The 25,996-nt window shown below is 43.7% G+C and overlaps 2 protein-coding genes across 2 annotated transcripts in view; one reads left to right on the top strand and one right to left on the bottom strand.

The window, feature by feature from the left end:
* sbf1 (SET binding factor 1) overlaps nucleotides 1–470 on the bottom strand; it is a 72,860-nt gene extending 72,390 nt beyond the window's left edge. The window contains exon 1 of the mRNA XM_078281904.1: nucleotides 276–470. Within this exon, the coding sequence (XP_078138030.1) occupies nucleotides 276–330 (55 nt within the window). The 5' untranslated portion in view covers nucleotides 331–470. The remainder of the gene's footprint in view (nucleotides 1–275) is intronic.
* Nucleotides 471–10,834: 10,364 nt separating this feature from the next.
* adm2a (adrenomedullin 2a) lies at nucleotides 10,835–25,275 on the top strand. The gene is made up of 3 exons (XM_071896166.2): nucleotides 10,835–10,904; nucleotides 11,319–11,589; nucleotides 21,089–25,275. The coding sequence occupies exons 2-3, from the start codon at nucleotides 11,492–11,494 to the stop codon at nucleotides 21,504–21,506; spliced, it is 516 nt and encodes a 171-aa protein (XP_071752267.2). The 5' UTR covers nucleotides 10,835–10,904; nucleotides 11,319–11,491; the 3' UTR covers nucleotides 21,507–25,275.
* The last annotated feature ends 721 nt before the right edge of the window (nucleotides 25,276–25,996 follow it).

Below are 25,996 nucleotides of genomic sequence, written 5' to 3'. Positions count from 1 at the left end.
ACATGAATGAAAGTTAAGAACAGAAATGGACATGCTCATTCAACTCGTTTCCCCGTCAGACATGCGGGACACCAGCTGACAAGCTAGCAACTAAGTAGACTAATCTGGTGAGGCCTGCACGTCCACGGGCTAAAGTTGGCTGCTGTGTCCCAACCGACACCCCCGACCGGCGGGCAGCCGTTTAGCCGCGGCCCGGCCCGTCCCCGCCTCCTGTTTACCAGGGCTGAACCGTTGCTAATACGCTGTTAGCGGGGCAGGCTAACACAAGCACCCACCTCGCTTATCGAGGTCGTAACCGACAACCACGAAGTAGTCGGCGAGCCTGGCCATCTTGGAGTTCACGGCGACAGGCCTTTCTTGCTAAATCCTCTTCTTTTTCCGTCAATATTCCATTTACGTCCTGCCGGCGAAAGACACATCACGGGCGACAGTAGCATCCTTCCAGCTGTACCCCGCCGCCATACTGTCAATCTGCCTTGCCCTGACAGCGGAGAGCCACGAGTCTGCGCAGTGAGGGACTTCCAGGGAGGGGCAGCACGGCAGGAATGTCCCATGTGAGGAGCCAAGCCACCTCAGGGGCCAATGCAAGTCTGACCGTAAAGTATAATGGACTCAATGGACTCACAATAGATAATGTATGAGGGAGTTACATAGGTTTGCTCGTATGCCAACATCTCTCTCTCTTTCTCTCTCTCTCTCTCTCTCTCTCTCCAAATAGCTTGTGTGTGACACATTAATGACAGGCCTCAACGTATGTTATGTAATGTCATTCAGACAAACAAGAATGACGTTAAAAAAAGGTGGTCTCTGTAGCTAAGTCATAATTTGAGTTTCATATTGTTTTGTGTGAATGACTTCAACACTTCTCATTTATGTTTATAAATATGTACACGTGCCTTGAATGTGGCCAGGAATAGATGTTGTTTTTGGTAAAAGTCTAAACTATAGGTTCCTGTAACTGTTTGTGTTGTAGCTGGGGCTTTAATTACTGATCTACCGGTAAGGGACATGTGCTGTGTTTTGCTAGTCTGCCTCAGAAGCATTGGAGATGCTGTTATGGAGAGTAGGAGGAGCTCTGTGTTCATGTGTATGTGTGTGCTGACACTGTCCCAAGCTACTTCTGACCTACAGATCCCCATTATTCCTGTGACGGTTTATGTTTCTGCTGCCTGTGAGTTTTACTGGACAATCACTACAGTTTCAAAGCTGCTGCATCTGTAATGTGGAGCATGGTCTGCTCAGATTTTGCATGGGAATTAATAGATTTAATAAGATGCTTGCCTGTGATGGGAATACTAAAGTCATTCAAAGGAATATTTCACCCCAAAATGGAAGTTCAGCCATTATCTTCTCACCCCTATGTCAGTCAAAACTCTATTGAACTTCGTAGGACCACCAAACACATAGTGAGCTAACTCCAGTAGATCCATCTCAGCCTTCTCCCAAACTATTGAAGTGGACAGTGCCATCTTTTTATAGCTCCAAAAAAGCATACAATTTTTGTCCATCAAATTTCTCAAAACAGCCAAAGTAGCCAAACGATTGCACTGTGGGTCCAAAAGTCCAATATTTACGTCAATATCTCCTATATTTTCCTCACTGATGATGCTCTGATCACGTAAGCACACTATAGTAGCAAACAGAGTCTTGTCAGTAAGGAAAGTATAGGAGATAAAGAGGTAAATGTCGGACTTTTGGACCCACAGTGCAATTGTTTGGCTACAAAACATTTGAATTATGCTACACGAGCTGTTTGGAGAGATTGGATGGACATTTTATGCTTTTTTTTGTAGCTGTAACATGGTTCTCTTAGAGTTTGGGAGAAAGCTGAGATGGAACTATGGGGGCAAACTCGTGTGTTTGTTGTTCCAACCAACTTAAATGGAGCTTCATGGCGGTGGGTAGATAATGACTAAACTTCAATTTTGGGGTGAGCTAGAAAACCTTGTCTTGACGCTGCTTCGGACAGGCAGATAACATTGAAATGGGGTTCGATGGGGGCTTGATGGCCCTCTTCCGTGTGGCCCGTCCTTGGCTGTCAGCGCTGTCAACGGCCCTGAGAGAATTCCAACACTTCCTGCACCGTGACCTTTGACCCAAAGTGCTTATCGCTGCGGGATTGAAAAACAATCCCCGAGCATGATATGTCACATTTTTCTCTAACAGTTTTGTTTTTTCCAACACTCAGTAACAACTTCTCTCCCACTTTTCTCACACAAGTGCTATCTTAGTTATCTGAGACTCGGGCTTCGGAGAGGAGTTGACACCGTTACCGTTTGATAAACAACGCTTCTAATGTGAATGGGAGATAACGTGCGTGTCGATAAGGCGTTGTTGTCGACTGTTTTGTGAATGCTATTTTCAAGGAGTCACTGAGGTCACGGGGGCTGGTTTTGTTTCTTACAGTTAACGCTTGCTAAATCCTAACCTTGAACCACACTTGACAGGTTGCCAGAGCATGAGAGAGAGAGAGAGAGAGAGAGAGAGAGAGAGAGAGGAGAGAGGGACGACACAGAAAGGCATGGCAGGCCAGGGAAGACAGAATCTGCTCCCAGTGCCAGTCAGGACAAATAGAGACAGAGAGACACCTCCTGCTGTCCTGTGTAAAATATAAAGAGGTCAGAGAAGTTTACCTGCCCGCCATCATGTCCAACAGCCCAACATTTCATTTAATGACTGAGACAGAAAAGCTCAAGGTGTTATTAGGAGAAAAGCAAGAAACAATCAACATTGCTGCAAAGTTTGTATCTAAATGCCACCAAATACGGGAGAAAATGTAAATATTGAAAATGATTTTGTACATTTTGTCTTGTCAGAAATGCTCCCCGCCCCTCCCAATGTTCTGTATTGTTATACATTAACTTCAGTTATTCATTATCCATTATTTATTTGACTTATCCTTTGCAAATGCTTTGGCAACATAGATCCTTTCTGTCATGCCAATAAAGCAGATTTGAATTTGAAATTGAATTTGAGAGAGAGAGGGAGACAGAGAGAGAGAGAGAGAGAGAGAGAGAGAGAGAGAGAGAGCAGTGCGATCTCCCAGATTCTCCCCTCAGGACAGTAAAAACACTGTAATGAAATTGTCTTTCCTAGACAGACTCAGCACACATCGTAGTGCTTAATTATCTGTGAATGAGGCAGAGAGAAGCCTAAAATGACCTCATACTCCTCAAATTAACAATTCACATGGTTTGCAGAATTTGGGGAATATGAGTGTGTGTTGCTTTGCTATCTCTGTATCCCGTTCACAGCCCTTCCATTCATCTCTAATGTACTTCTTTCACCTTTAATTTATAGGACGGAAGAAGAAGAAGAATAGGAGGACAGACAAGGTCCCATCCTGTCACTGATTCTGTGTAACTCATGCATGCAGCCCACTCACGGCACAAAGCCACTCTTCTGCAGGATGCAAAAATCATGTGACTTCCCGTCGACTAACCGAGAGACAGGAAGTGGTTTGAAGGCCTCTTGCACATCACTGCTCTTCATGGGCCATGTGCTATTCGACTGCGCTTCATCTCAGGTGAAGTATTGAACTTGGAAATACTTCATTAAGCAGGCATCGCATCCAGTAATTTCACTTCCCCATGTGTAAGCGGCAAGCAGAGACAGAAAGCAAGCAACTGAAAACATGAAGCTGTTCAAGTAGGATGGCGGCTGATAAACCACATACAAATAAACAGCTCCCCCTATCATGTATCTCGCTGCTGACATTGGAGTGCATCCATTCCTGCTTAAGCAAAGGGAATGTGGCAAAGCGCTTTGTGTACAGTAAACTACTGTGTATCCTGCTGCTTTGTAACTAATCGTGTTTTGACTCATAACACCTGGCGAAGATGCCACTGGATAAGAAATATGTCAGTGTTCGTTATCTGGAGTATGTCCTCAATTAGCAGATACTCTATATTTCTGTAGTGTACTGCAAATTTCATTACTTTAAAAACTGCTTCTACATAATGAATCCAGGTGCAACAATCTATAGACTTCTGGAAAGAAAAATAAGATGAGTCAGATAAAATTTCCCAGTGGAATGAGGAACAAGTGGGGTTTTATTCCTACTGGGGTGGCCCATACTTAAAATATATGCACTAAGACACTTTGGTAAATTAATGCACCAAATTGCATATATATATATATATGTATTTTTAGTGGGGGCTTTTTTTTTTAACCTGAGAGATGTAAATGAGTGAACAAGGCGGTTTCTCTCGGGACTTTTCTTCCAGAGACAGTAGAGAGCAGCAAGATCAGTGTTACAGTATGTTCTTACCACAGCAGTTACAAAGCCACTCATTTCTAGATTTCTGTTCCACTAGAGAGTACATAAAGTGCACAGAGACAGGAACACACAACATGAGCCGGGGTTGAAACCCACAACGCCGTGATATACATACATGATATACTTGTTAACCCTCTAGAACCTCTCATTTCATTTATTAATGCGGTTCCTTGCTGATGTTATCACTTGTGTGTCTTTGTTGTGGCAGCTGGGTGGCGCGGTGGGTTCAAGCTTCCCGTGTCGGCGAGCATCCGTCCTGCTGAAGTGTCCTTGAGCAAGACGCTGAATCCCCAAGAACTCCGGGGTTGCTGACCTCTGACCTCTGACCTCCCAGTACACAGTGCAGAGAGAGAGAGAGAGGCAGGAAAGATAGCGAGGGGGGTGACATGCAGCACAGGACATGAGGTTCGAACCCACAGCGTCTTGAGGGGTGAGACAAAAGGGAATTTCCCTGCTAAAAATCTAGTGAAACTCCTCTTCTCTTTCATCAGGTGCCGTCTTTTCTGGGAGCTCCGCTGTTATCTGCCTCGCTGCCCTTCGCCTTCATCTTTCCCACACTGAAACCAGATCCCTCATTTGCCCGTTAAACGGCTAAACTGGCCCAACAACTGTCCTGTTAACTCCTCCTCCCATAATGCCGCTGCACTGGTAAGTAGCCATGCCAAACAAACTTGACTGAGAGGCCTCAGGCAGAGACAACAAGCCGTTCAAACAAATTTGATTGTGCACCGTCTCAAACACGCTATGTAAATAAAGTTTACTGAAGGAGCCAAGAGGAACACAAGCAGGATGGTAAAATCAGTGGGAAAATGTCTCTAAATTGATTTTTCATAGGGATTTAATGGTGAATTGGGCAACAACCTTTGTATAAAACAAGAGAACCCCCTAATATAATATTTGTTTTCATATTCTAAACATACTGATAAATGATATTTATTTTGTATCTGGGGGGTTAACCTAAGTTGGCCCTCATACGAAGCCAAAACCATGTGTATTTGGCATAGCGCCTCTTTCAGCAAGAGCTACTGTATACTCTGCTAATGTAACATGTGGTTCACTTTAAAATGAGGTTCACTAGGGGGCAGCAATCATTAGAGAACTACCACACTGCAGTCCCTGATAAAATAAACTAGACTCAGGGGGAAGCTTGGAGACGGTGAGACCAGACGAACTGTACACCCAGTATTTCTGAGGGGGGCTTACGTTCACCCAAACATGACCACAACATGCACAACAAAAGAGAACGTAGATAGTAATCTCTGGTTGTGTCAACTTATTTATGGAAGGAGCAGAAAAGCGTGAGGAAACGTATGGTGTGTTACTGAGGTGTGCTTTATTATACATTATTCATATCTACATACTAGAAATGGGAATCAACACAAAAGATAGATGTTGATGCAGGCTGCTCACCTTAATTCACACAGCGATAGAGCAGAGGAACAGGATTCAGTCCCAGTCCAGGAGGCGGCAGACTTAACACCTGACTATCTCTGGCCATGTGTTGCTTCAGTTTGAATGGGCATGAGTGTAACTGGTGAGACAGACTCCATATGGGGCAGAGGAGCAAGTGGATTGCTGTTAATGCAACGAGAAAGAGAGTGAAACAGAGAATTGAGAAAATATTCCAATTCCCAGCCAGATCGGGTGCTGCACGTGACTGTGAGGGACAAACAGGCAGATTGGGAAAGCTGTTATTGGGACCGAGTTCTCCCAACATACAGTACGTCCTCCTCCAAGCCACAGGTGTTGTGTGTTTGTATATGAAGTCCTCCAGCTCAGCCACTTCATTCACATCGCCAGTGCTAAAATGATTAATTTGTTTTGTAACACAAGCCACCTACTTTGAGAGCCGTATTCTGGACACTCGAGCACCGAGCTGCTGTGTTTATCTGCTGCTTCCTGCTTGAAACACATCGCCTGACCGCCACAAACACATTACAGCACAGACTCCTACACAGCATTAAAGCTACAATGTGTAACGTCTTTACAATAAAACAACAATAGGATAATATTATACATGAACAGCCTGTCTCTGTCTGTCACCCTGTGCGTGTACATGCCGAAATCCCTCCATTTGCCTGAAACTGCCTGAAATTTAATTTGTCTGAAATCTTCAATGATGCTTGGGACATTTTGGGGTGTGTACCGTTTGGAGAGCTGGGTTGTGGCTATCAAGGTGAGGCTAATGGCCACAGTCCAGGGAAGCCATAGCAACAACAACAATAGAGAAAAGCAGTAAGACATGAAAGAACAGCAAAGCTAAACATAAAAACACCAGTGAACATCAGCGTTGATTTTTGTTGCAGATTGGCTGTGTTCAACTTCTGCTTCTTTAACACCTGTGGAGGCTTTACAGGTGTCAGTTACCTCAGCTTCAGTCTAGATGGCGTTTCATGGTAGACAGCTCATCAAGATGACTGACAAGTGATGGGGCGGGAAATTGAAACTGAAGGGGAGGATGGTGGGAAAAACAATGCTCAAACAACCCACAAGTTGCATATTATAGCTTTAATGCATGTAATAGAGTTTGCTTGACTCTTTATCAGGTCTCATGCCCCACATTGTTTATTTGTACTGTTCACGCAACCCATCAGACAGTCTGTGTCCCGGTCATGCCCAATCAAAGATTCACATTGACTAAGAAAAGACAGAGAAAACCGCACAATCAATCAAAGGTCCTTCTACTCTTTGATCAGTCGACTGTCCCCCAACTTTTCGGAGGGTTTCAAAGCCAGGAGGCTGGAGGCTCTTTTAAACGGAGTCTGCGCCGCGTTCACAGAGCACTTACTCATGTTCGCTAATTGCCACATAAAACAAAAGTAAAGCCAGTCCATGACTGAGAGATCAAACCGGGCGGGAAGCCTGTGTTCAGTGCCCAACGGGTACAGATTCACCGGCTGGGTCACATGCCAGCGAACTGTTACATAAACGGGTCAGAACCGGGGAAGACCTGACCTGTTTCCACAGCCAATAGGACGTCCAGTGGGCGTGAGGTGGGAGAGAGGTGAGAAGAGAAAAAGTTTGAGAAATAAATGAGTTACCATCAGCCTTCTGTGTTGGGAAATGTTTCATGAACGTTTTATAATCGTGTCATTTCAAAATCAACAGGTCATACTGAGTGAAGGTCGCTGAGGTATGATATTCAATACGTTTGAACGAATAAAATAACTGCAGACCATAATGACATTATATTGTGAGTGCAACAGAAGAATAAGCTACAATTCTTAGATCACCAACATTATCAGCAACAAAGAGAAAGGAGGTCAGGAGCGTCAGAGCCGCACCAACCTGACAATATCGCAGTGTGATCACGTAAGAGTCATGCTTGAGAAAACGAGCGCGACGGAGAGAGGTAGAACAGATTTTCCAATAGAAATGAGTTTGTGTTTACTTGTATGATTTGGTAACACAACCCAAATTGGCTTTACTCCATCGCTATCATCACTCCCTGGGAAACTGAAGCCGAGCCAAACCTGGATTAGGCGAACATAGGCTGGTCCCAGTGTGCCGCTAACTCTGATGGTATTATAACTTAGAGAGGAAAGTACGTGAGAAACTAGTGGAGAGGATCAAAGGCCTCAGCGCAGCCGAGCTGTAAGACGATAGCAGCGAGGGTGAGAAGTTGGCAACTGTCACTAACGAATCTGTCTGAATGAATATCGCTCAGAAAACGCTTCACATTCACACAGGACATGCATCACATAACACATTAAAGCCAAGATCATGGATTTTCTGTACATGAACTGGCAATAATGAGTACACATTGTGCTGTAGTATACATTGTAGCACACATACTGCACAATACACAGATTCTTGATTAATTCATTAGGAAGATATGACGTTTCACATGACTTGTCTCTTGTTCTTTAAGGAAAAATCCCCCTTGGACACTCTCACAGGGTTAGATATCATCGGTTTGTGATGCTCAGTGAATTCTGTGAGTTTTTAAGTGTTTAAATTTACTTTTGGAGTACCCACTTTCCCTCAACCCGCCTCAAAACTCAACCTGTCTTGTGGCTGCATTGCATTCTGGTCTATTGAGGCTGCTGTGGGTGGAGAAATTGGTCTCTGTCATCTTCTGCAATGGATTTCTCCCTGTGTGATTGTTGAACGTCTCTTGGTGCAAAATGGCGGCTCTAGAAAGAAGCCCTCGCTCTTTGATTCTGAGGGACTGACACCAAAACCTGACGTTTACCGCTGATGTTTTAGATCGCTGAAACATTTTCTGCTGTCAAACACCATTGTTGCTGTTTTTCCTTCAAGTCATACAACTGTAAGATGCTGCAAGCCTCTCAAACCCTTTGGATGTTCTACAGTAAATAGGATGCACGCAAAACTGATGCTTCTCAGTCACATACTATCAGCCCTTGTGCCAAAAGTTCTGTTCGACTAAAGTGAAAGTGAAAAAAACATGTTTAGCCCTACTAAATGCAAAACTTTCTGTGGCAGGACTCCCCTTTTGTTTATGTTTGGATTAAGGACCGGGTCTTTAAGAGACCGAGACGGTTTCAGAACCAGAAAAAAAAAGGGACATTCACACACTGAAATAACAAATAATGCATCCCTAAATTTCTCATGGAGTCTCTCTGTTTCACAGTTGTTACCCTGTGTTTTGCTCGCCCTGCTAGATGTCCAGTATCTCTCCAGTACCAGGAAACACAAGTCACTGTACATGTATTCTCAGAAATGAAAATTACATAACCGTATTTCACGTAGGATCAGGTGTATGTATTCCAAGTGTGTGGCCTCATCAGTCAATGAGGCCAAACAGGAAGGAGGAACGTTTGCAGCTTGGACACTGTACAAAAATTCCTCAAAATAATGAGGAAAAACGGGCGACACTGGAATCTGAGTCATACAACAGAGTTGTAAGATGCATGTTTAGACATGTGACATATCTACCCTAGTTATAACACGCCTGAAAACACAAATGAAAGCGATGGAGTAGTGGTTCGGTGAAGTAGGGGAAAGTTAAACTCTCATGAAGCACAAAGAAATAACTTGACTCTTTCTGCACATTATACTGCTTCCTTATGAATCACACAAATAAAAGCCCTGTTTCCCTAATTGGTGCTTCCAAGAAAGCAATGACAACAGCAATAAAGTGGCACGTGTGAAGGAAACATTCAGCTCTGTAATTTATCAATGGCGCTTCATGTGGCAGTGATGCAGCTGTGGGTGTGGCAATGCAAGTAATTCTGGGGAATCTGAGAAGGGACTCCCATCTCTTTCTATCTGTTTTACACACTTGGCTGACAGCAGTGATAAGAGGCAGGAGGAGGGAGTGGCCCGGAAGACGCGCTGCAGAAAAAAAATTCAACAGAATGTAGGTTATTTCAAGAAGCCTCCACATGGTTCATTAAAATAGCGTAACCCTAATGAAAAATCAATCAGCCTGTAATATTCCTATAGGGACTTATAGTGTGTCTGTGGTGCTCAATAGTGAGTTTATTGTATTTTTTATGGCATTTTTGACTTTTTTTTTTAAATGCCATAAAGTTATTGTGGGCTACTTTATGGCACTTTTTATCCACTATAGTGTCGATATGATATTCCTATAATATTCCTATAGGGATTTATTGTGTCTGTGGTGCCAAATAATACGTTTATAGTGACCTTATTGAGCTTTATGGTGTTTTTATGCTCCTATGGTATCTCTATGATATCCCTATAATATTCCTATAGGGACTTATAGTGCATCTTTGATGCTGAATAGTAAGTTTATAGTGATCTTTTATTGTGCTTTATGGTATTTTTCCATCTCCTATGGTATCTCTATGATATTCCTAGGGACTTATAGTGCATCTTTGATGCTGAATAGTAAGTTTATAGTGATCTTTTATTGTGTTTTATGGTATTTTTCCATCTCCTATGGTATCTCTATGATATTCCTATAATATTACTATAGGGACTGAAAGTGAGTCTGTGGTGTTGAATAGTAAATTTATAGTAAACTTTATTGTGTTTTATAGTATTTTTCCATCTCCTATGGTATCTCTATGATATTCCTATAATATTCATAGTAACTGAAAGTGAGTCTGTGATGCTGAATAGTAAGTTTATAGTGATCTTTTATTGTGCTTTATGGTATTTTTCCATCTCCTATGGTATCTCTATAATATTCCTATAATATTCTTATAGTTCCTTATAGTGTCTGTGGTGCTCAATAGTGAGATTATAGTGATGTTATCATGCTTTATCAAGCTCCAATAGTATCACTACGATATTCCTATAATATTCCTATGGGGACTTATGGTTTTGCTAACTTCGTTTTGTATAGTATCTTTCTAAAATGTATTATAGGATTACTATAGTTCTTTTCATAAAGGTATTGACTCTTAGTTGCCCCAAAATACACACTGCCTTAGACTTATTTTTCAGCCAAACTTTAGGTTTGAGTTTGCCTTCCAGATCCATGCAGGATATTCAGAGAATGAGTGGCAATACAGTCACTATCTGAATATAACACCTTTGTTGCCCACCGGACTCCGCCCACTATGCCTATTTAAACCCACAATGTCATCAGGCGCTCAGACTACAGAACTTGATCTTGACCAACACGTTTGGATCCGTGGGAAAATACTTACTACAAACTCCAGATTCTGCCTTATTAATACCGAGAGGGGTAAGCATTTTCTTCATTTGCATTAAGAGCACATTTTCTTAAGTTGTGTTGATGAATTTTAACAGTTAACACAATTATTTTAAAACAGGCTCAGCATGCATTTTTGGGCATTTTCAGATGAATATGGAATTCTTTTTGTAGGGGAAAAGTTTGTTTCTTTTGTTTTATGGATATATGGACATTGTAAAGGCTTTATATGCAGAAGTTTAGATGTGGAAATCACTTGGGAGATTTCCTATCCAAATATTGCATATGTTTTAAAAGTAGGTGAGTGAGTGGTCTAAATGAATGAAGTGGGAGTGAATTCAGGGGTGCATTTCAGTAGGACCTCTTTTGTTTTATGATTTGTTGTACATAGCTATATCATGTGAGCAACAGGTTAATTGATCATTTATTTCTTCTGCTCTTGCCAAGGTTTCATCTGCAATCTCCACCAGTATTGCCTGGCCTGCAAATCAGAACCCAGCATAAAACTTTGGGGAAAGTTTTTTTTTTTCTTTTTTCTTTTTCAATCTTGGAAGTTGAGCTTCGCCCAGGTGGTCCGGCAGCCCCCTCCTACCCCAGAGGGAGTGAAAGTTGGCCCCGAGATGCGGTCCCTTCTCCCGCTTACTGTGTATTGCATCAGCCTGGTCTCCCTCCAGCAGCTGCTGGCTCTGCCGGTCGAGGAGCGTCCCGAGGAGAGCAGGTAGGAGAAACGGTACTTTATAAAGCACATAGTTTCTGTCTTCGCCTCTGATTGGCTGCGTCGCGTTCTAAGCCGTGAGAAAAAATACCTGATAAACTCGCACCTGGGGCCGCATCGCAAAATTTAAATATTAATGCGCAAATCACCTCTCGTACCTACTTACGTGTCGCTAAGCAACCCGTTTGACTAGCTAGTGTTCAAGGACTATACTGTTAGGCGGTAAATGTTAAATTAGCTGTAATGTCTTTAATACAAATTTATTGAACATGCAGCCTACATTTTTTTTATTAGCCTACATTAGTGTGTTGCGGTTTCATAAAAGCAATAAGCCACTAGATGCAGTGCTTTACAGAGAGTAGCTGTTTTAAAATCTCAGTAAAACGGTTTCAAGTGGAGTAACGTTAGTTCTTAATTTTCATATTGTGGACGGACACATTATAGGCTATTATAGACTAGCCTACTTAGACAACTGAACACAAATGTCAGTAGAAAAAGGCACACTTTGGACAAGACACAAACTAGGCTACAGCTTCATTTGGTAGAACTAGTTTGAGGTTTGTCTTTGTGCGCATTTTATTCAGCTAGACTTGGCCTACACAGGTCTAGTCGAGCGCAACAGCTGTATCATGTATGTTTATTATATCACATCGAGGTTACTGTGCGTAAAAGTGAAAGTGTTGTGTCGGGCAGATAGCGGATCATGTGGAGTGCAAGGTCAAAGCCTTTGCCTAATGTACTCTCCCTGAGATAACCCTGTTCACTGAGATAAGGCTGCAGAGCGGCTCAGCTGCATGGGAAAACTGAAAGCGTTTGGCGTCGCTCATATGCAAATTAACACATGGGTCACATCATATTTAGATATGATTAGGAGAACATTAGGAGCGTGCTTTAAAACGTCACCCATAACGGAAAAAATATATTTCTTTTTCTATAAAGTTCTTAAAAATCATATAGGAACTTATGTGTCTCTGGTAGTCAATAGTGAGTTCATAGTGGCCTTATCGTGCTTTATGGGTTTATATCCTATGGTATCATGGTAATAATCTTTGACTTTGATATTTGTAAAGTATCCTTTAAACTTGCCTTCTTAGCAGCTGTGTGTGGATATTACAGCAGATCTAAATGTGACTGCAGTTTGCTATTGTTGTGGCAGTGAATAATCCCAACTCAGTTCATTTTCAACCCCTCTATATTGCAGTGAATCTCTCCCCCTTGTATTTTTATGAACAAATAAAGTGTACATTATTTGGTACAATACAAACGAATGATGATCTTTTCTTTCCTCCTTCTTCTTCCTCTTCTTCTTCTTCTTCTTCCTCTTCCTCTTCTTCTCCTTTGATCCTCATATGGTTTGGAGTAATTGACTGTTTCCGTTTATAGAAGTTTTCTTTAGTCTAATCTTGCTGCGATTCTGTACGGAAAATAGTTATTTCCAAGGTGGGAAAACCAGTTTTTTTCTCTGGCGTATGAATAGCCAGAAATACCAGCATCGGCTATTGTAAAGTATCTTGTTGAGTACTGAGTGGCACCTGTACTTTTCCACCCTATAAGTGGTAGAGTTGTTAATCCCAGAACCATGCATAAGACATTGGGCAATAACACAACAACCAGTGTGATTACTAACAGTGCAAATCACTTACTCACGCACACACGCACACACGCTCTACCCAGTTTTTCATGTCAGGGAGGCCCGCCAGCGATGCAATAGGCGCCTGGAGTTGCAGTGTTGAGGAGGAGTGTGGATGATTCAGTGTGTGAACGCCCTCTTCTGGTGGATGTTAGAGCCACAGCTGCCTGTCCAGCGCCGGCGCTCTGCTGTGTGAGTCTGTAATGAAAACCGAAACACAACACCCCAGTGTAAATGAGGTGAAAGTGAACAGTAAGAATCATCCGAAGACGTGTGTCAGACCTCAGCAGGAAGTAAGGAGCAAGAAAGGGAAGGTTTTTTTTAAGAAATGGATGATATTCGGTGGACATATTGGCAGGGTCAGTCTGTGCCAGATCACAGGAGAAATCCACTCTAAAACACTTTAATTGATCTAAAACATCAGCGGTAAACATGTTTTGGTGTCAGTCCCTCAGAATCAAACAGCGAGGGCTTTTTCTAGAGCCGCCATTTTGCACCAAGAGACGTTCAACAATCATACAGGGAGAAATCCATCGTAGAAGAGGAGAGAGACCAGTTTCTCCACCCACAGGAGCAGGAGAGAGACCAGAATGCAATGCAGCCACAAGACAGGTTGCGTTTTGAGTAATGGGCGCGTGACACTTTAGCTTTTTCTCGACCGGGAAAACTCACTTTCTTGCTCTTACTATGCTATCACTATCACTATCACTATCGCTCTCTCCCACCTGCAGCCTGTGTAACCCACAGCTGAATGGAACCAGTTCAGGCCCGTTCTCTGGGGGTTGTCGAAAGGCATTCTGGGAAATGTAGGAAATCGCTAACTGAAGCAGAAGCAGACGAGGCAGGTTGAGGGAAAGTGGGTACAGCAAAAACAGCACAGATTGAAGATATCTAACATTGTAAGAGTCGTAACATTGTAAGAGAATATCCTCTGCATCTACAGCTGGTAGGATAATGGAGGCAGGTGGGCAAGCCAATATGTGACCATCTCTTGCCTGTGTGTGTGTGTGTGTGTGTGTGTGTGCGTCAAGGTGTGTGTGTGTGAGTGTGTGTGTTCAAGCGGGAAACACCTGCAACTGAAACCTAATAGCCGAAACCTGTATCCCCTCTGTGTTTGTGTTGCTCTGGCCTTCCCGACTGTGGACTTCACTGCGATCTCCAGTCTTTCTCATTTCTATTTCAAACCATCAAAAGATTCCCAGTATGATTCATCACTGCAGTTCTGACACTTTCTCTCTCTGTGTGTTTAAGAGGGTGATGCAACGCCTGAGTGGGATTCATTAGGAAAACAATTAGCTGTATAAGGAGACTGTCCCATATCGCACGTTTTGTGTCGGTTCCATTTTGTTATCGACATTTCATCTTTGCCCATTCTTGGCACCCATTTCCCCCCTTGATCCCTCTCTGTGAGGCCTTTCCCAGGGTGTCTTCCATTTGTTTCCCTATAATGACGTTTTCGTGTGACTTTTTCCCTCGTTCTCAATGACGTGCACACCTAATAATTCAGTCTTAACCCGATTCAGACAGTACTCCGACTAGTGAAATTGTCATGTTAACGCCTTCATCTGATCATCTTAATCGGAGCAAGGTCATAATCAGCATAATCTGGTTAACACACCTAGATTTCTGGTAATCCGTAATCCATTTTTTGGGGCAGGTTGTTTTTTGTTTAATTCAAACTGTATATGTCAAAAGTTGGCAAATACAAACAAGATAAGTGCTGGGAAAGCTGCTTCTTACGTACATCGGTTCCTTTAGACCTACAGACCGATTATTAAATGAATCCATGTAAACCGGGTAATTAGAGAAATAGCGTTACACTGAACCATGTAAATGTTGTAATCTAAATAATGCCTGAAGCTGGTTAATCCCAGTAATTGGAGTATTAGTGTGCATGTAAACATACTCATTGAGGGGTCGTGTTTCATTTTGGGTGTTAAAATGTGTGAGACTGTAACTGTGATTAAAGGCTATACACATCAATTTTGAGTTTGACTTTGACCACACAATGAGAGATTCTCACTATCCTCCGCCACACACTCCTCTCTACGTATTCTCTCTCTCTTTTCACATCACTCATAAATGTCCTGACTGGCTTTTATTAGGACAGTAAATTCCCCGTCTTCTCTTAACTCCAAAGAGCACATCCTGTTCTGTTACCATCGCACGCTGACAGCCTGATAATAACAGACAGACCTGGCTACTCTACATTTTTCCTCTGTCCGAGATGTCTGTCATTCCTTCGGCGTCCTGTGTTTGAGTCCACGCCGTCCCCGTCTGTCCTGATAAGGACACGACACTGTCCCGCAAACGCTGTGTAACAACGGCCAGTTCCAAGCCCTTTTCCAAACAAGGAGAAATTGCATGTTCCTCGGCTCACTTGCGAGACATACCCTTCATTGTCGTTTTTACATAACATCTTGAGGTTTTTCTTAAGGGAAAATAGTCGGGGTCCGGAGCCAAACAAGAAGTTAAATATGGCTTTAGCAGCGAAGCGGCTTTACATTAGAGATTCCAGCAGTGGGAAGCGGCTCATTGCTGCGAGACAGAGGACATGTTAGCTGATTTGCGGTGAAACTTCCGCCGCTCCGGCCCACTCTGCCTCTTTTCTGTCTGGACCGGGGTTCGACGACATGACGTGATTCCCACTTGTGACAAGAATGATGAATCGGTCTGTGTCGGTGTGCGTGCGTAGGTGCGCTGTGGGCGTGAGTTTGCTCCGACTCCTACTGGGCCAAACAAAGTTGTGTTCTTTATCGATTCGTTAAATTATTAACTCGCTCTGGACTAGGGCAGTGTGAGGTTCAGTCGTCCCACACAGACAGTCTTAACATAATATTTACCTGAGAAACAGATTCACTGAATTAATCTCGCAGAGGGTGGCTTCTTGCCTTGGTGGTGTTTGGCAAGCGACTTTAGGGTCCATCTTTTACTCTTAATGTTGATTTGCTATCTAGATTCTGACGTGTTTACACTATATCAAAGAATAAAACGAGTGTCACTTTCACTTTATCTCCTTTACGTTCTCAGAAAGCCACTTTTACGCTCGCAAAATGATTGAAACCAGGATTCCCTCTACAGTAAATCGTCTCAAGAGAGGCCTCTTCTCGTGGCTCACGGTCTTCTCTGATGTTGAGCGCGGAGTAAACAGAGATCTTGGCTCGGACTGTGCAGAGATGTATGAACCGTATAAACAGTCGTACGCGCCGTGGGGGTCAACCTGACCAAACCCAGGCTCGGAGAAGGTGGGGGAACAGAAAGCAGCGACCCGCCAGGCAGAGAATTCCTCTGTGGATTAGTGGCTAAGACCTAAATTCCACCCTCCGCGTCCATAAAGAGCAGGTTTCCGCTCCGCAGAGAAAGCCTAACCGTCGGGGAGGCATGAATGTGCATGTATACTGTATATAGGAGAGCAGCTTATAGCGGGAACATAGATGAAAAGGCTTAAAGGAAACAAAGGGGACTTCTGAGGGAGGGAGGAAGCCAACTGTTGTTTGATGTTGTGATTGCGAGTGACTTGGCAGCGGAGTCGTAAAAGTATAGCGTTTCTCCTCTGAAGACGTCGGGAGGATTGTCTTCCCCCCGTCCCGTCGTGATGTGGTTGGATCCCATATGCAGCGCTGCGCCTCATGTGGCAAACAGGAGAGAGTAGACGCCCATGAGTCATCATTATGGCTTTTAACGTGGCAGCCTTCCTCTCCGTCTGTCATTTACTGGCTGCAGTCTCACCTCTTTGCCTTTACAAAGTACTTCTCATAACCCACTTGAGAGGTTGTGAAAGCTGCTCCAGAACAAGCGGGAGTTTAATATGGGAATAAATCACCTTTCCTGTATTTCTGCTCTCCTCCTACCCAACAACAATCTCCCCACTGTTACCTTGTGGGGGGATTACAGATGAATGTGCCATATTTAGTGCTGATTAAGGCAGCCCACGGTAAGCTTCAGCCTTTTCCGGTAGTCGTGTAGCGTATCAGCAGCCTGGTACCGAGGAGGGCTTACCCGTCTCAGCGGGGGCATGCCTGGTAAAGCTCGGCACCGGCATGGGGAGACTCTGGCTCCGCTCTGTTTTGACTCCACACCTCAGAAGCAGAAGCCCACTGTGGGGGTTAACGCAAAAAAAATACCCAAACACGGTTGTGCAGAGGGATCAGCTTGGCCTTTTATCGAACTGTAAAATCCCCAGAATCATCTTCAGTCAGAGGGACTTTTAGCTTAATGCCCTTAAATCTAAGACCATGCAAGGCGTTGAAAACCAGAGGTTGGTGAACAATTAAAGAAAGAGAAGCTCGGATATCTTTGATCCTCTGCCAATCACACAGATCTCCCATTACCGTCGATTTGCGAGATTAGTCTCTTAATTGCCAAATTAGGTCGTCTTGTGAGATCAGATGTGATGGAGTAAGAGAGCTCCCTCCTTGCATGATGTTTTTTTTTTCTAACTTTTGGCAGACAAGCGTGGCTGCCAAACGGCTTTCTGAGGGCTGAGAAGAGCATCGGGCTGTAACTGGAGCGGCTTCTGGGCAGGCTGACTCAGGCCTTGGCCCTCCATTACACAGACATAGTCAAGTCAAGAATAGAAAAGATGACAGTATTTGTCTGTAAACTATTATATAAGAGCTTATGTAATAAAACTTTTAATTAAACGCAAAGGTATCAACCTTCAAGTGAGATAAGGTGGTCCGGCTATGTACTGTACCATATATCTGTCTTGAAAACCAAACAAAACCTCTAGAAACCAAACACTTGAGAAACGCAAACACGGTTTAACCTCATTTAAAGAGCGGGCACAGTCTGTCTCGTTTGACCCAGCTCTTCCAGGAAGTATTTCTCTCAGTAGATGTTGTTGTAGCTCAACCACAAGGTCTTTGTGGCTTTCTGCCAGTTCAGACAACCTGACTAGCCAAGTGGCCCGCCGGCGAATACCAAGGGCTCAAGACAGCGTCCTGAATTCAAGGAGATTTAGATGTAGACCGGCAGAGATGCAAAGTCCAGCCTTTGCTTCAGGAGGGCGGTTGAGGGTTGGAGGGTTCATGTCAAACTGGGACGAGGTGGTGGACTAGCGGTTAGACGGACCAGACCGTCCGGTAACGGAAAGATCGCAAATTTGTCCGTCGACCGCTATCTGTCGCGCCGAAGTGTCCATGAGCAAAACACTGATCCTGCTCACTCAAGTTGTCCAGGATAAGAGCTTCAGCTAAAAAACACCTAAACTGTAAATATAATGTTCCACCCCTCACTCTCAGGTAGTGTACCCAGGGTGATGGAGAGAGTCTCATGGATGCCAATGTACCAACGCCGAGTTTCGCTCACAGATCAGCCCGTTCCCTAAAGTGCTCTTTTATTTACCCTCTTTTATCGTTTCACTGTGCTTTATTTATATGGAGTGTGTCCTCTTGTGACGGGGCGAGCTCCCTCTGCTCTTAGTGTTAACTTTTTTTTCCACCAGAAGTCAAATAAGAAAAAGAGGAGTAAACCCTCACTGCAGATGAAGAAAAATCTATTTTTTCAGAATAAGTCACAAGAAACCAGCTCACTTTTTTACTTAAAGGAGAAATCCACAACTTAAAACACTTGTAACACGGTTAAAAAAACAGCTGTTCGTGATGGACCTTGCATCTCTGGGCCAATTTTGCTGATAAGTACTGTATTTTTCTTTTCACCACAGATAACTGGCAGAACGTAGACAAACTGACGTCACGTTGAGATATTTCCAGCGCGGCTACAATGGAGCTTGATAGCAGAAAATTGGCACCCATGGTAGAGGAACAGGACCTCACATTTAGTGCGAGAGAACAGAAAATAGACAGAGAGTACATATCTATATATATACACAAAGAGGGCGCTCTGTGGGCACGCTGTGTAGAAGAACCAAGTTTTTCTTTTCTTTTGAGAGTGTTTCATACAAGTGATGAAAATGGGCTAATTTTCATGGGTATTTTAGACCTGTGAAAATATATCTCCTTTGCAGTCTAAGCTTGGCAGGTCAGGTGGGTGTGACTTGGTGATGTGGCACCGTGGCACAACAAGCCTGTCCCGGAAAGAGTGCCTGCCCCCGCTTGTCTGTTCCCTGGCATTATGCATCTATTTATTGAGCCGCTTCCATTGTTGGGACACCAGGGCTTCTACAGGCTACCAGACACGCTAGCAGTTAGCCAGCTAAAATGGCTGAACAAACGAAAACCTTGAAATTTCAGAGAGGGATCCCGCGGCCGCAGCACAGGCCGTAAGAGACGAGGTTTTCTGCCACAGAACCCTGTGATTTCTCACATTCCAGCGAGTAACGACTGGGCGTCTGTGACGAAACAACACAAGTCAGCACTTACACAAGTGGGACCCGCTTTTTTTAAAATTAGATCAACCGTCGCTGCGGCCTCTCCGAAAGAACACGGGGAAAACAGAACAGAACCCAAAGCTGTGGAAGAATTTTCCCTTTTGAGGAGGAACAGCAAACACTGCAGATAAATTTGCTCTGCTGTATTTGAACCTCATTACAAGAGGAGAAGCTGTTACTAATATTTAACATATTTGTCACATTTATCCGCTGGCTGCCAGGTGCAACAGCATTTTCCTATTTACAGCTCCCCTGACCTTCAGCAGTGGTAATGGATTAAGACTCAGTGACTGGATAAGAGCGCTTTGTACAAACACAGCGGTGACAGTTCAGTGAGGAGCTGCAGGGTCAAGTTGTGAGCAGCCACTGTCTTTTTCAAACAATGAACAGATGGCGAGGAGTCCAGTCAGCCAGCGCTGTGTTTGCTGAACGGCCCGTTCCCGCTACTCAACCGCACGGTAGAAAATGTCATCTTAACAAGTCATTTAGTCTGATATTCAGTCTCAAAACAAGACAAAAAGTTTGTCTGTTGGGTGAGAAAAATCTACTTGTTTCCAGTGCAGTTTCACTTGTTTTAGAAACAACTTCCAACATCTTGAAACAAAGCAGAATAAGGCAGATCACACCACTATATCAAGAAAAGGAACAGGAATTTCAAGAAAATTCTCGAACTAAGTTGATTTGCATTGGAAAAAACCCTAAGAATGCCGTATTTTTTCAGTTGTTTTCAGAAAAATCACATTTTAAAACACCGTACTAGTGTAAAAGACTTGTTGGGATGGATATTTTTGCGGTGCAGGTGCTCCTCTGGACGACTCGTACTGACACCCAGGACACTGCTGACCGAGTAAAAATCTGCCATGGGCCGCTGTTTGCTGAAGCCCAGCTGGGCATTAAAATGCTGCGATGTCCAGGTTTTGATTATACAATGTAATAGGTGAGGTTGAGCCTGAGTACATGTTGTTTTAGCCCATGTGAAAAGCCATTAACCTTCCTGGTGCATTAAGAGAGGCGCGGGCTGCACACGTGGACAGGTGACGGGTCCTTCTCATGTTGGGTAACTGTGCAGAGAGCTGCGGCGTGTTCAGACGGCAGGCCAGTCTGATTTGTTGATCGAATCTGTTCTTTAAGGCTGACTGTCCACGCTGTAATTTACAAGTGACCGGATCGGATTTCTGTGTAATCATTTGCTGTCCTTGGTTGTTATAGTAACGACGCAGGCGTGTGCAAGCTGACGAAGAGCGCGTTTTCTGTCCAACAACACTTGAAAGCCGATCTGAGCGGTCAGACTGAGTTGCAATTTGAATCGCATTTCAAACCACCTACGAATCTGGTTTAAATCTGACCGGAAAAGATCAGAAAGGGTTTGTTTGTGGTTTTGGAGTGTTTTGCGATATTGGATATGAAAATTAGATATGAGTCAGAGTCAGAGTGCTGCTTTTCCACTTCATTCAGATCTGTTTTTAGTTCTCAGAATCGACAGTTTGTTTGATTATGAATGAGCATCAGATGTTCACCTGTTTTCTCCATCTTCTCCTCAGGTCAGACCTCCTCCAGAAGCTCGGCGGCCAGACAGACGAGGCCGCCTTCACTCCGGGAAGCCAGCCGGACGCTGCCACGCCGCCTTCAGCCCCCAGCCGCTCCCCAAAATGGCTGCCCGGTTTCCTCAGACGCACGCCGACCACAGGGGTGAGAGCGGCGTCGCCCGGCCTGGCGTGGGCGCGGCCAGCTGAGGGTCCGCGGGTCCGGCGGAGGGCGGCGAGAAGTCGTCGCCACGCCCACTCGGGGTCGCGGGGGGGTCACCACCACTCCCACCACGCCCAGCTGATGAGAGTCGGTTGTGTCCTCGGAACCTGCCAAGTGCAGAACCTCAGCCACCGGCTCTACCAGCTGATTGGCCAGAGCGGGCGAGAAGACTCCTCCCCCATCAACCCCAGGAGCCCCCATAGTTATGGATGAGTTATTCTTGGATTGGCCCGTCCAAACACCCACAGCAAGTCTATCTATATCTCCAGATATTTATCTCTTAATGTATTACTGATAGTCTTTGCATTAGAGTGTGATGTAGTCCGTAACTTTTGCATATCTGTCTCAAAATGACACTCTTCTCAAATGACTGCTGTGCCTCTCTACTCTGTGGAAAAGGATTCAAATTCAGTGACCTGAGCGGCTGAATCCTTTCTGAAACCCCCCAAGTCGATTCCTCTCACCACCCTGGGAACATTTGCCTTTTAAAGGACGTTTGGGTCTCGTCAAAGTCTTTTCGTTTCTGCCTCCTGACCGCTCAAGAAGCTCAGAGGGCCCAGTTTGACATCTTAATCCTGTTAATGTAAGAATGAAGGCTTGTCTGCCCGTCGCTCTCTTCAACACCGTCGAGTGGCCCGGTCCCGTCTGTGTAATGCCGACTGACCTCCCCGGCGGCGGTTAGCCCTTGGCTCATTGATCAAACACTTAAGCCCCCTAATGTGGATTTCAACCTGAACTTAGAGCTGGATCCCTGTCGAAACCAATGTATTCCTAAAAGCCCCTTGAAAACACCCAATGAACCCTTTTACCTCCCTTTTTTGTTACCCCCCCAACCTCCGAACTCCCAGCCCCGCTCACAACTGCAAGGACAATTTCAAGGGGGCAAATTCAACATCTCTGGAGCGGTTTATGACTTTTAGACCATTATCTGATGTCAGCAACCCCCCCCCCCCCCCCGTCCCAAACCAAAAAGAATTTCTTCCTCGGTGGTCAAAGAATGTCTCTCCCCGGGACTTTATGTTTCAGGACCACAGTTTACATTCGAAAACCAGCCACAGCACTTGAGTTAAACCAGAGTTTGATAGCATTCTGAGTCAGGACTACCCACACAGAAACTGCCCGTCGGAAAGAGAAAGGAGGAGGGTCCAGTTGCTTGGAAGGAATCTCTACATCGGGACTGAGTTCTCAAGGATCAGTTTCAGGGCTGCTTTGTAGCGGCCGGTTGGCCAACACAGCGCAGCAGGTGGCAAAGTGAACCGCGGAGCCACGGATCAGCGCACCACTGTACCGCTGCTGCCACTCCCCCCCCCCCCCCCCCCCCCCGCTACCCCACCCCGAGGCCAAGGCTGAAATATTAGCTCTTTCACGTGATTCATAAGTAAGTCAGGACTCTCGGTTGACGGCTGTTTAATAAACCTGGCCTAATCACTTCAGTCGTATGCACCGCCACAGCAGGGGAGGGTGGCTTTAGCCTCCTACAGCCTTCACACTCGAAACAAACACGTAAATATACAGACACACACACACACACACACGAATGCAGACTTAAAGTTTGCAGATATTAAAAGATTCAGAGCTAATTGTGCCCCTTAGCCATATAAATCCCACATTTCAGGAATATGAAAAAGTCTAAATCACATTGAGCTGGATGCTTTGTAGCAAAGGGACCAGTCAAAATCCAAATGGAGAAATGCTCCCAAACTCCGTGCTAAATTAATGTATTTTTGTGACTTTTTTTCACCTGACCAGCAGCCATTCAGCTGCAGGTTGTAGACTCCTGAGATGTTTTAGGGCACCATTTGCTGTGATTTCTGAACACAAAAAGCCTATTCCATGCCTTGCCCAGCTGGAGGCCGAAATAAGACTCTCAAATCCCAAGTCCAATCCTCTAATAATACACACTTGCCTTTGCATGTGGCGGGTTACAGTGATTTTCATTCGACGTTAATGAAAATAACTGAATCCGCTATCTCCAGGTCAGCCGTCCCTTACATTCCCTGAAAGCAGCACATGACAACACCTTGTATAAACCAATATTGTTGGCAACGGCATGTGTGCTGTTAACCTGCAGTGTGTTAAATGGGTTTAAAGTAGCTCCGAGACCATGGCAAAAAGCTCTACTGTTACATTGTGGGTTTCTAATGAGAGACCAGGGTGACCAAAATTTTAGGTGTAAGAGTGCCCAATTTCAAATCTGTAAGCAAAATACCATAACGCCGTTAAAAATACATGCCCTGACATTTGTCTCTGAAATGGTGGGCGGATGATTGACTAAGAATAACCGAAGTCAAGCTTTCCTCAACAAGCATCCGGACTTTTCACCAGCCTTTAAACTTACAGAAAATGCAACCATCTCTATAAAATCCACATTTTCAGTCAGAGCCAGCGTTATATTATGTATTTACATAATTAAAAACTTCTATTCCAAGCCTTTACCATATGGTAACCTGATCTTAACTTGCGGGCAGTGGTTAACTGTTTTGTCGTAGGAATATGGGCCAAAATATTGGCCCGCTGCCAGATTTTTGTTCACATTTAGATTATCGTCTAATTGTTAAATTAATTTTTCAATCACAGGAATATCTATTTTCTAGATTTTGTTGCTCTTTTGTTTTGCAAATAATTTTACAGACATAAAAGTATGGTATTGCTCAAAGAGCAGTGGTTTAAACTCACCAAATACCTGGCAATACTTGACTAAATAATAACTTTACAGTATGTGATCTACATCATATGATAATGTGCTCTTCTATATCTTGATCTCTGTGTCTTCTGATTTTATTTGTCTCTTTTGCCTTCATGTTCTTCATCAACAGTGGGGTTTCTCTCTTTATATTCAGTCTTAGTCTCTCGCCCCCTTTCTGCCTCTCTCTGTCTGTCTGTAATCATGGAGGCCTCGAGGTCAGAGGGTAATAATCGGTGGTGGTTTTAAGTCTAATCTGTTCAAAGGCTTGCTGAAGTGAAACATGCCATTCTCTCTGCTGTAATGGAGCTAATCAATGTCTCGTGACGGATCATTAAAAGGCTTTTCAAACGCTGAAAACCCTGGTGGATCTCTCTACTTTTTAAAAAAAATGTACCTTAACGCACACACTACACCCTGGAATGTGTGTGATGTGATGTATTTGTGTTCGGCCAGCCGTACAGTACGCAGCGTATCAGCAGACTTATCTCCTGTGTTTGAGCTGTGCTGTGGACTTCCCATTTCGCTCCCGCCGTGTTTTTTCTGTGACGATATTCAGACGCAGACTTTGTGTCCCAACTGAAGCGCCATTTGTCTCGCGTAGGATCGCCAACCGCTAATACCTCCCCCATGTGTGTCAAGAGAAACATGTTACAGCAGTCCGAAATAAAATACTGTCACTGCTTCCTATTGCAAAGAGACACAGGAACGAGTGTCGTGTGCAGTGTTAGCGTGTAAAAATTATAATGTTAGTGGTGTAAAATAGATCCTGCTAGATTCTGCTCTAAATTTGTTTTTTCGCTCGTTTTCCCATTTTTTAAAAGTCAGATGTCTTTTTTTTTTTTTTTTTTTTGGGTCACAGGAAAGCACTTTAATGCAAACATGTGTGTTGTTAGTTTCTCACAACTTGAATTTCAGTCATTGTAATGAACTTGTGAAAGACGGATGAGGTTTCTGTTGTATATATATATGTTGCATTTGATGAGGTTTTCTGCGAATGTGTTTGAAGATGTCGGTGAGATGTCACTCCATGTGGGGTCAGGATGATTGTGAATATCGTGTGCACCTGTGAATATATATTCAGCCAAACTATTTAAAGAAAGTTATGTATTTAAGTTATCTTTGTATGTTAATATCTGTATGTCACCAAAGACTATTTATCTCACATTTTCCATTGCTTCTGAAACGTGACCTTATGGTGGGAGAGAAAAAGAAGTCTTAACTGTAGTTAAACTGTTACTGTTTGACAATGTCCTTCACTCTCTGTAAAATAAAGAACTACACTGTAGTGTGATGGAGTATAGAGTATGCTTCTGATTTGAGAAAGTGTGTCAGTCTGTGTGCGTGAATATGTGTGTGTGAGTGTGTATGACAGTAACAGGGAGTATGACGTATTCTAAGAAGTGTTTCATTCCGAAGATATATTCACCATTTGGAAACACTGACACCTACTCTTATGGCAATAAAGTAAAGCACATTATGGGTTATTATTAAATTTATGAGTCATTTTAAGACCTTCACTTACAAAACAGTTATGTTTCTCATGATGGATTCATTTTAGGTTTTGAAATATTGACTAATTTCTGGTAACTAGCTAGTTTTTCCAAAATAAACATGTAGTGGAATGAAACCTGTCAAATACTCCCAAAGTCTCTACATATTGCCAATACTGCAAAATGCAAGAAATATTACTCAGTATTAGAGCTGAACAATTAATCGAAAAAGAATTGAAATCGCAATATGAACTTCTGCAATTTCCAAATCGCAGAGGCTGCAGTTAATTGCTTAAGAGAGAGAGGCGTCCAAAATGGTTTTGTGAACAAAGTGTTTTAGAGCTGCAGGTAATCTTTGGTCCATGAATCAAGTGCAATATTGGTGAAAACCTTTCATCACACTCAAACACAGTAAATCCTGAACACTGACATCTATTTTCTTTTAACAAAATCACTTTTCTTCTTTCAATTTTAAAAACGTAATACTTTCAGCCCTACTCAGTATATGAATACCAGACACCTTCTAA

Source organism: Centroberyx gerrardi, chromosome 24 (assembly GCF_048128805.1).
Source record: "Centroberyx gerrardi isolate f3 chromosome 24, fCenGer3.hap1.cur.20231027, whole genome shotgun sequence".
In the NCBI taxonomy this organism is placed as follows: domain Eukaryota; kingdom Metazoa; phylum Chordata; class Actinopteri; order Beryciformes; family Berycidae; genus Centroberyx; species Centroberyx gerrardi.
The sequence above is the reverse complement of the archived record's forward strand: the minus strand, read 5'-3'. Positions and strand labels throughout refer to the sequence as shown.